The sequence below is a fragment of the Antechinus flavipes genome, chromosome X (genome assembly GCF_016432865.1).
Source record: "Antechinus flavipes isolate AdamAnt ecotype Samford, QLD, Australia chromosome X, AdamAnt_v2, whole genome shotgun sequence".
Taxonomy (NCBI): Eukaryota; Metazoa; Chordata; class Mammalia; order Dasyuromorphia; family Dasyuridae; genus Antechinus; species Antechinus flavipes.
In genome coordinates, this window is record NC_067404.1 from 6,973,933 (window position 1) to 6,984,638 (window position 10,706).

The 10,706-nt window shown below is 52.4% G+C and overlaps 1 protein-coding gene across 1 annotated transcript in view; it reads right to left on the reverse strand.

Annotated features, from left to right (window-relative positions):
• Positions 1 to 10,381, reverse strand: part of LOC127542324 (dynamin-1-like protein) — a 55,485-nt gene extending 45,104 nt beyond the window's left edge. The window contains exons 1-2 of the mRNA XM_051967796.1: positions 10,247 to 10,381; positions 9,189 to 9,336 (exon numbers count right to left, since the gene is read on the reverse strand). Coding sequence (XP_051823756.1) covers positions 9,189 to 9,336; positions 10,247 to 10,348 — 250 coding nt within the window. The 5' untranslated portion in view covers positions 10,349 to 10,381. The remainder of the gene's footprint in view (positions 1 to 9,188; positions 9,337 to 10,246) is intronic.
• Positions 10,382 to 10,706: the final 325 nt, after the last annotated feature.

Sequence of the window (10,706 nt, forward strand, 5' to 3'; positions counted from 1 at the left end):
CACCTTGGTATTATAAGTGGAACAGTGCTGGATGACCCTCTGAAGCTCCTCGTGCACCAGCTCCACGCAGCGAAGGCTAGGCTCCTCCAGCCTCTTAATCTGTCTCTTCACTAGCAGCTCAAAGGAGACCTCGGGGATGAAGAGCGCTGGCCGAGGGCCCTGGGTGGGGAAAGCAGCCCGGGAGGCTCAGCTTCAGGACCCCTGGGTCTGGAGGAAGCTGGGGAGCCCCGGCGTGGCCGTGCCAACCTTGGAGTGGGAGCTCCCCGGGCCCATTCTCTGCCAGGGAGAGCAGTGAGTGAACAAGATGGGAAGAGGGCGGGAAGGATACTGGGGCTTTAGCTTCTCCTTTTCAGCTTCTGATTCCAACATCCTAAAATGCTTCGGGGGCAGATGGGGTTGGGGGGGGGGAGAGGATCAGCACAACCAGACCAGGGTCACAGCTTGACTCCTGCCCTTCCTAGGCTCCCCCTCAGCTTGAAGGCCAAGGCTCCAGGCAAAGGGCTTTCAATGAGCACCACCTCTTGTCTCATGGGAAACGGTTCCTCCCACTCCCCTGAAACTTAACTTTCTAGCCTGCTGGTCCCCTTGCCCTCCCCTGCCCCCCACTAATGCTCTGCCAGGGTCCTAGCCTTCTATGAATGGGATCACTTCTATCAGGGTTGTTCTGCCTGCAACTCCAGAGTGAAGGCCACGGCCACAGACATGATACAAAGACGACGACTTGAATGGGAACTTCTCTGGGTGAGCCGCGGCACAGACTCCCCGAGCCAGCCTGTCTTGGCTCGGTAGTGGAGCCCTCTTTCTGAGCTGCTTTGGAGCCGTGTTAGGGACCCAAGGCAGAAAGCAGCCTCATTCCTGCCTGGCGTCCTCGCCAACGGGGTCGCTTGTCCGTTCTCCCCGGGCCGAGCACAGTGCCTGCCCTGCTTGGAGACGACCAGGGATGGATGGTTCACGGCAGCTGATTCACAGCCCCAGAGGGGTCCTGATCCTCAGGCTGACATTCTCCTCCTGCCTGTTTCCACGAACTCCCCCCCTTGGCCCTCTCCCCCAAAGGCCCAAGGCCTGCTCCCCAGAAAAGCCTCTCAAAATAATTCAGTGCAAGCAGGCAAGGTTCTTCTCAGAGAAGACGCCCCAGAGAGGGTCTGGCCAGAGTAAGACAGCTGCTGCCAATGGGCAGCAGGACTTGGGTTCTAAACCCTGCGCAGCCACTGACCAGCTGTGTAACCTCGGACAAACATCTTCCCAGAACTGGGCCTCGGTTCCTTTGGCTGACCACAGCCTGCTGATCGAGGGATATTTTCCCCAAAAGGTGAGACAGATCATCAGAAGCAACACCAAATCGGGGAGGGATGGGTGGGAATGGGGAGCGAGGCTGTGAAGGGGGGATCTGCTACCGTGGCATTTCGGATGGCGGTCAAGATGTCCAGGATGGTGAGTCCAGCCAGGGGATCGATGGATTCCAGAGTCCGGCAGAAGGTCTCGTGAAAGATGTAGCATATGCGAGCACCCCCACAGCTGGGGGGATGAGAAGGGAAGCATCAGGGAGGCCCCGGGCCCACAGCCCTTCCCAACCCTCAGCCTCCCCTATCCCTTGCCTCAGGCCAAAGGCAGACACAGAAACAGAAAGAGCAATGGAGAAACAGATAAAAGCACAGACAAGGGATGGCTGGTCAAGATTCTGGGCCTTCTCCTACTTGGACAAACCACTCCCTGTGAAGTTTCTCCAGCAAGCCATTTGCCTTGCCGGGGCCTTAGTTTCCCTAATTCCCAAAAACAAAGTGCCTCTGTCCTCTTTAAGGACCTTTTCCAGCTCTTCCCATTTCCCATCTTCCAGCTCTTCCCATTTCCCATCTTCCAGCTCTTCCCATTTCCCGGGCTCCATGAAGCATCAGGAAGCAGCGAAGGGGTGCTGCAGTGGATAGAGGGCTGGGCCTGGAATCATTAAGTCCCGAGTTCAAATCTGGCCTCAGACCCTTACTGGCTGTGGGACCCTGAGCGTGATTTCACCCACTTGGTCTTAATCCCCTGGAGAAGGAAATGTCCAACCCCTCGCTCATTTTGCCAAGAGGAGCCCACGGACGGCACTGGTGTGCTGCGGGCCAGACAATCGCAGACAGCGCTCACAGCTGAACTACAAGCGTCAAGTCACATCCACACAAGATAAGAGAGAGGCTCGTGCCTGAAGTTTCCTTCCAGTTGGGCCCCCATGCTCCCACGTCACAGCTGCTAAGTTAGGCCTTGCTCTTCAGCGTACCTCACGTCTCCTCTCCTACACCTGGTAGCTGCCTGATCAGGTCTAGGCTCCTCCCTCCCCTCCCCAATCAGAACTGCAGCCCTTTGAGCTGGCCTGTCTTTTTGGGTTCTGTGTTTACTAAGGCTGTAGCACTGTGCCTGGCACCCAAGAAACCCTTAATAATCAAGTCCTTGGTGACCTATCAATTGCTATTTGGGCTTTTTGGAGAATGAGCCCTAGACCTTGGAGGGAAGAATGGCCCAGCAGCCTTCTCAGACCAGAAGCACTGGGGGAGAGGGGTCTCACATCCCAAATTCAACCCTCCCAAAAACCCTCTCCCCCACCATGGAGTTTTTTGGGTTCAGTCATTTCCCATGGCCAACTTCATAATCTCTCTTGGGGTTTTCTGGGAAGTCTGGAGGTAAATCACAACCGCTTTATGTTATCCAAAGCCGCTGCCCAACTTCCAAATAACTGGCCCAAGCTCTCTGGGCATCATCCTAGCAATTCCCGGTCCCAGCGGCCCTTCTCGATTTGTATCTTCTGCTCCCTCCCCCAAACCGAACCTTCCCGAAACTCACAGTTCTGAGGTCTCGATGTTCTTTGCTGTTCCTTCAATGGTGTTGCAGTATTCGGTGGCAAATTTGGTGATGATCTGCAGCAGAGTGGCGTTCTGGTCTTGAACAGGCTGCCCATAGCTTTGCAGCATTGACTGGTACTGGGCTGTCAGCACATTCACACGGGTCTTTAGTTCAGGCAGGCAGTCTCGGATGTGGTGCATGAAAAGCCTAAGGCACGGAGCACAAGGACCAAGCCCAAGTGACTCCTGGGAACTCTTCAGCTCTACCCCCGGCCTGCCCCAACCAGCCCTCACGGCACCTGTTCAGTGTCTTGGCAAGAAAGGGTGTTCCATTCTGGCTGGCCAGGGATGGGTATTTCTTCTGCAAGAAAACCTGCTCATCACACAGAACCTCACTGATACTTTTGTGGGTGTGGAGATCATTTTGGCTCCTGTGAAAAGGATGAAGTTTCAGTCTCGGGTCGTGCAGGTCAGTAATAGAGTATGGAAACGAGATTCTGAGGAATAGGAGGAGGTGTGGAAATAACAGCTTAATGTGTCTATACAACACATGCCTCATTAGAAAGATGCTTTTTCCTGGAGCTACTAATGAATTCGTAAAAGAATCCCATTTTACAACAAACTGGGAAAGCATTTTTACAGTCAAAGGTTCTGATAAAGGCCTCATCTACAAAATATTTAGGGAAATGACTCTAATTTATAAGAAATGAAGCCATTCTCCAATTGATAAATGGTCAAAGGATATAAACAGACAATTTTCAGATGAAGAAATTGAAATTATTTTTAGCCATATGAAAAGATGCTCCAAGTCATTATTAATCAGAGAAATGCAAATGAAGACAACTCTGAGATACCAGTACATATCTGTCAGATTGGCTAAGATGACAGGAAAAGATAATGATGAATGTTGGAGGGGATGTGGGAAAACTGGGATATGGATACATTCTTTGTAGAATTATGCATGCATCCATCCATTCTGGAGAGCAATTTGGACCTATGCTCAAAAAGTTATCAAACTGTATATAATCTTTCATCCAACAGTGTTACTGCAGGGCTTATATCCCAAAGAGAGTCTTAAAGGAGGAAAAGGGACCCACATGTGCAAAAATGTTTGTGGCAGCCCTGTTTGTAGTGGCTAGAAACTGGAAATTGAATGGATGCCCATCCATTGGAGAATGGTTGGGTAAATTGTGGTATATGAATGTTAGGGAATATTATTGTTCTGTAAGAAATAACCAGCAGGAGGATTTCAGAAAGGCCAGGAGAGACTTACAGGAGCTGATGCTGAGTGAAATGAGCAGAACCAGGACATCATTACACACTTCCACAACAAGACTATATGAGGATCAATTCTGATGGACGTGGCTCTCTTCCACAATGAGAGGATCCAAATCAGATCCATTTGTTCAATAATAAATAGAAGCAGCTACACCCAGCAAAAGAACTCTGGGAAATGAGTGTAAACCACTACATAGTATTTCCTGTCCCTCTGTTTTTTATCCACCTGCATTTTTGATTTCCTTCTCAGGTCAATGTTGCATTATTTCAAAGTCCGATTCTCCTTGTGCAACAAAATAACTGTATATATATATATATAATTTCATTTATAGGGTCTATCTGCCATCTGGGGAAGGGGGTGAGGGGAAGGAGGGGAAAAATTGGAACAGAAGTTTTTGCAAGTGTCAATGCTCAAAAATTACCCATGCATATATCTTGTAAATAAAAAGCTATAATAATTTTAAAAAGTCCCGTTTTATTGCCATCTTTTCTTGTCACATTATATTCATTTAGAGATATCACCTTCCCTACCAATGAGTCTTCTTTTGCAAAAGGAAAACCCAAGCTGTGGCGTCAGACAAGTGCAAGACGGTCTCCCACACGGCCAAGAAAAGGAAGGAAGGCCGTTGCTTCATTTCTTCTCTGGGTCAATGTTGCTTCCCACAATTATCACATAGCTACTAATGGCCTTTCCTCCTTGTTTTGGAGTGATAAAAGTAAGGGAGGTAGTCTAGAAGGGCCCTTTTGGTCTGTTCTCGTAAACCTCCAAGGACAGGAGTATGTGCTCACTTCCATGGGTAGGGAGATGGGCAAAGTGCCTGGAGACCCTGCATTATTCCTTAGCAAGTGAACAGGAGAACCGACAGTGGGAGGCAACAAGTGACGGTAGCCAAAAGGGAAGTAGCTAGACCAGCACAGAGATGGAAAGGAAAGGTGAACCGGGCCCAGCAAGCGGCCTAGGACTCTCCTGGAGGGAGGGTAAAGTTCATCTACTCCCAGTCAAGAACCATGGGAAAGATGGCTCAGAATGACTAATAAGAGAAATGCAAGTTGGGCAGCTTTGGCCAACTGGCCAAGAAGACAAAAGGTGAAGCTAGAGGCACTGTGGGAAAGCAGGCACGCTAACAGAGGGCTGGGGCAGCTGCACACTGGTTCGCCCTTTCTGGAAAGCCATCTGGAATTCTAGGGGGAAAGTTAATGAACTTTTCATGTGCTGTGACATCAATCCCCTGCGTGCGTAGGCGCCCGAGAGAGGTTATTCCAAAGTCACAAAGTTCTTCTAGCAACAAAAAACTGGAAAGGAAAATAGGTGTTCATAGATTGGGGAATGGCTGAACAAACGGTCGTGGCATAGGACGGCCTTTAGTAAATGATGGTGGAAGCGACTCCGAATTGGAGGAATCCAGAGACCTCTGGAAGCCTTATATGATGTGTGAAGCAAGCACAGGGAAAAGTGCCTATAATCCTAGAAAGGAAAGCGAGTCAAGCCAAAGGAGGAGCCGCTCTAATGACTGATCTGAGCCCCAGAGAAGAGAAGCCTCTGGCCCTTGGGAGAAGGGAACACCGAATGCCGGGCTCTGGCTCAGTGTGGGGTGCTTTTTGATGAGCTCTTTCTCCTGTCAAGGAAGGGTTCACCTGGGACTGGAAAATGAGCATGATGTACAAGTCAAAGCCAATGGTAAAATGTTTCTAAAGAGAGAAACCGTGCGCCTCCTCCCAGTCTAGACTCTGTCATTTTAAGGATTTTGCTTCTGCGTCTCACTGAGGAGATTACTCCCCCTGCTTTGGACTTTGGAGAAGAAGGGAACTCACCTCATTGGTGAACTCGCCAACACAATGTCCCCAAAGCCCTCAGAAGCTTATCTGTGTGTGAGTCAGTGGTTTCCGTCTCACTCGGTCCCCTTCTCCCAGCTCCGGTCTCCCCTCAGCCACCTCACTGCTGCCGGGCGCCTCTCAAGGGGGACGACTGAGAGGGCTCTACTCACCGATTCACCACCCCAATAATGCCCAGCTTCACGGAGATGACTCGGCCCGTCAGCACATCCATCGCATCTGTCCCAGCATCCATGAGGTCCAGCTTAGTGATCACTGCCAAGGTTCTGCGTCCTAAGAAGTGGGAAGAGCCGAGATCGGCTTCAGACCTCTAGCCCAAGGTCCAGAGAAGAGGTAGGGATATTGGGTGGCTTTTAGGGGGCCCTCCGTCCCATGCATGAGCTGGCTGGGGAGAACTGGACGTCCTCGGAACCGCAAAGTGGCCCTCACGTTAGCTGCTCCCTCTCAGGCTAGGCCAGCTCTTGAGAGGGACGCGGTCAAGGGCTATGTTAGGGAGGGGGAGCGTGAGCAGAGTTCTTGGCCCCAAAGACAGGAGTCAACAGCCCTACGGGGGGAAAAGCAGTGGCTCCTCCCCTGGTGTCCTTTCCTAATAAGGATACTGATGCCGGGAAAGGAAAATTGCCGGCTCAGGGTGAGGCCTTCCATCACAAAGCTGGAAGAAGGCCCAAGTAGCCCACCCAGGGCCAACACCATGTTCTCTAAGGGAAATAAACCCAAACGCCTTAGTCAAGGCCATACAGTTACTGGCCCAGTCAGGCGGCCTCCCTCCCAGCCCTGCTGGCCTCCCTCCCAGCACGGCCGGCCTCCCTCCCAGCACTGCTGGCCTCCCTCCCAGCACTGCTGACCCTCCTCTGCGTATCTACCCAAGCCCTCCCCGCATCCCCGTACCATCAGGATCCACCTCCCGGGCAAGTTTCAAGGATTCTGAAGTGGACATGTCTGTGTTGGCAGCAGTGACAGCCAGGATGAGGCAGCTGGGGTTAATGATGTAGGACAGGTTCAGGTCTCTGACCAGCATCTCGATGTCGGGGGGTTGGTCCCCCACGGGAACCTGGCAGCAGGAGACAAAGCTCAGAAAAAAGCCCCAGCTGCTCTCGCAAACCCCCCTAGGCCCACGGGATAGCCATGACCACCCAAAGAGGATGGGCAAGGGCAAGGGCAGCTGGGAAAGACCAGAGGTCGTACCTAAGCCCAGACTCAGATAGAACAATCTTCCCATTCTGGAGTTTTCTCAGGGGGACGGGGGAGGGAGAGACAAAGGAATTAAACAATGTTGAATGCAGGGATGGCATTGTTAAGGCCATTCTAAGAAGGAAGGGGAGGAGAAAAAGACTATCATGGCTTCTGTCGTCTCTGCCCCAGTCAATCAGCCAACAAACATGGGAGGGCCAGCTAGTAGTGGACTCAGGAGAGCTTGAGTTCCAGTCTGGCCTCAGATACTTGACCTGTACTAGCTGTGTCACCTTGGCCAAGTCATTTAACCCCAATGGCCTTACCATGGGAATGAAGGAAGGAAGGAAGCAAGCAAGGAAGGAAGGAACTTTTCTTAAGTGCCTACTATGTGCCAGATACTATGCTAAGCTAGGAATACAAAAAGAGGCAAGAGGCAGGGTCTTCAAGGACTCAGAGTGTCATGGGAAAGACAACATGCAAACAAACAGACATTAAACACTGTGCATGCAGGAGACACAGGTTTTCCACAAAGGAAAACCACCGGAATGAAGAGGAGATGCGGAAGACTTCCTAAATTCAACCCAGCCCAGATTAGAAGGGAAGCACAAGCTGGGAAACCATCTTACAGCCGGCATTTCTGATAAAGGCCTCATTGCTCAAATACAGAGAGAACCCAGTCGAATTTACTCAGATCCAAGCCATTCCCCAATTGATAAATGATCAAAGGCTATGAGTAGACAACATTCACATAAAGAAATTTAAGCCATTTCTAGTCATATGCAAAAATGCTCTAAATCACTAGTGAATAGAGAAAGGCAAATTAAGACAACCCTGAGGTACCACTTCACACCTCTCAGATTGGCTAACATGACAGGAAATGGTAATGATGAATGTGCGAGGGGATGCGGGAGAACTGGGACATGATGCATTGTTGGTGGAGTTGGGAACTGATCCAGTCTGAAGGGCAGGAGAGATGGGAGTTTGAGTCATTAGCAAAAAGAGGGTCATTAAACCTATGGGAACCAATGAGATCCCCAAGAGAACATACCTTGGTCAATCCAGGCAAGTCAACCAGAGTCAAATTGAGGACTTTAGAGGAATAGATCTTCATGTACATTGGGGCAAGACTGATGGCCTGCGGGAGGAGAGTCAAGGTCAGGTCCACTGCACTTGGACAGGGTAGGAGCAAACCAGGGACGGCTGTGCCTCCTGTGCTCACCTTATTAGTCCGGTGATCCGCTCTGTCTCATTAGAAATTTCCTTTGGGATTTCGTGAAAATCTGTAAATATCTGGAGAGGAAAGAGAATTATCCATTCCTAAAGGTTTTCAGTTAACGTCACTCAACAAGGATCATGGCCTCTACCCCCTCCCCACCCCACCCCCCATCACTGGGCCCAGGCAGCATCACTCCTGGAAGTCCATGTAGCCAGACGAGTTATGGGTGAGCCAGGAAACGGTGATGTGCAAAGGGAGAAGAGGAAGATTGCCAGCAATGATCCAGTCTGGCAAATGGGCTGAACTGGAGGGGTTGGGATACCTTATGTTTGTTGTGCAGGAAAGTGGCCCATTCCTCTGCTTGGATATCTGTGGGGACAGGAGGAAAGGGGACGGTCAGCACCTCCCTTGCCATTACCAATCACCTCATAAGGGGAGGAGAAGGGGATGAAGGGCCATTTGCCCAGGGCAGAGCCATTTCTATGCCCCCTCCAAGACACAGCATCACTGTGGCCTTCATAGTAAAAATACCACTATATGGCCTCCACCTCTGACTGCCTAAGGCACACGTGGAGGCCCCTATTGTGGGGGCAAGAGCAGAAGGGATGATGCATCAGAAATCCCAGACCTGTGTTCAAATCCCTGCTCTGCAGCATCCTCTTTGTACTGGGGGAAGCCACTTACGAAGCCTAGAGCTCATTTGTAAAATGAGTACGGGGTCTTCCAGCTGTAAAGCTTGGAGCCTGCAGGGCTCGGGTGCAGGTCTCCTTCAGGAGGGACATCCTGGCTGGGTCAAGTCTCCACGCCAGCAGGTGGCTGTGGCCCAGCTCTGCCCTTCTCTCCTACCCGCCCCCTGCCCCTTTCCCCATCCTCACATGTCTCCGGGGATGTTGCCTGCCGCTCCTCCAGGGAGGCTACGTGCACCAGCTGAAGGATCAGGGGCCTGCGAGTCATGATTCCAGAACCCTTTGGAAGGAAGTCCCGGCCCACAATGCTTTCCAGAAGCGAGCTCTTTCCACTGCTCTGTAATCACAACAGGCCCGAAGGGGTGGCTCAGGGGCTTCTGGGAAGTAGCCTCCCGCGGCTCCTTCCCCTCTGAGCTTAGCCCAACCCATCACCCCTGACTCCCCAATCTCAAGTTAAATACAGGGCTGCAGTAGGGTACAGTGGGAGGAGTACGGGACTGCATTCGGGAGGTCAGGGTTCTCCCTCTGCCACTCTGGAGAACTTTCTCTGGGCCTCACTTTTCTCCCGTGGAAAGGAAGGTTGTTTCGGCTGGCCTGGCAGAGAAATGCCCCTCCCCTGGCTGAGGGCCCCCTGGGGGAGGCGCACTTTCCCCTACGGCCACCCTCAGAGTTCCCGGATTCCTTTGGTTATGGCGGCCTCCCTGCGCATGCTCAGCAAGAGCTCCATCCCATACCCGTGGCTGAGGCCCACCTGATGGTGGCGCACTTTCCCCTACTGCCACCCTCAGAGTTCCCGGATTCCTTTGGTTATGGCGGCCTCCCTGCGCATGCTCAGCAAGAGCTCCATCCCATACCCGTGGCTGAGGCCCACCTGATGGTGGCGCACTTTCCCGTACTGCCACCCTCCGAGTTCCCGGATTCCTTTGGTTATGGCGGCCTCCCTGCGCATGCCCAGTAAGAGCTCCATCCCATCCCACCTGATGGTGGCGCACTTTCCCCTACAGCCCGTTCTCACGCCCTTATGGCGGCCACCTCTCTTGGGAATAGGGAGGGCCCCTGAGAGAAATCTAAGCTAGGTGGGAGGGGCCAAGATGAAGGCGGAGCTTGCCCCTCCCTGCGAGGAAAGGAGAGGGAGAGATGAAGCTCCCACTGTGTGGGAGAGAGGAAAAACTAGGCCTGAGGGGGTGGGGAGGGAGGACCTAGGCCCACCGCCCCTCCAGCCTCTCCCCAGGGAGAGCAAGCAGTACCTGAGAGCCAAAGATCACAATCTGTGGGAGCTGGATGATCTCCCTGCCCACCACACTGAAGACCTCTTGTAGCTTGGTAATGACGGGGATTAGGGGCTCCATGGCGGTGGCCTAGAGGCGGGAAGCTGGGGGGCCTCCGATCTCCTCAGCAAATTTCTGAGGAGAAAAATATCAATTGAGCGAGATCCGAAGGGATCACATCGCCTCCCATGCGAGCAGAGGCAAGGCCGGGGGTGCTGTTGGCATAGTACCCCCCACCGCTGCCCCCAGCCCAGCCCAGCACCTACCGCCCTAAGCTCCGGGAAGTGCCCTCACAGACTCACGCGGTGCCGGCCAGCCCCTCTACTTATACATCCACCTCCCTATAAGGGTCTCTATCATTGGTGGAATTCCGCTTGTCCTTCCACAACCCTGTATGGGTCTCTGTCATTGGTGGAGCTTCCCTAGCCACACCCCCTGC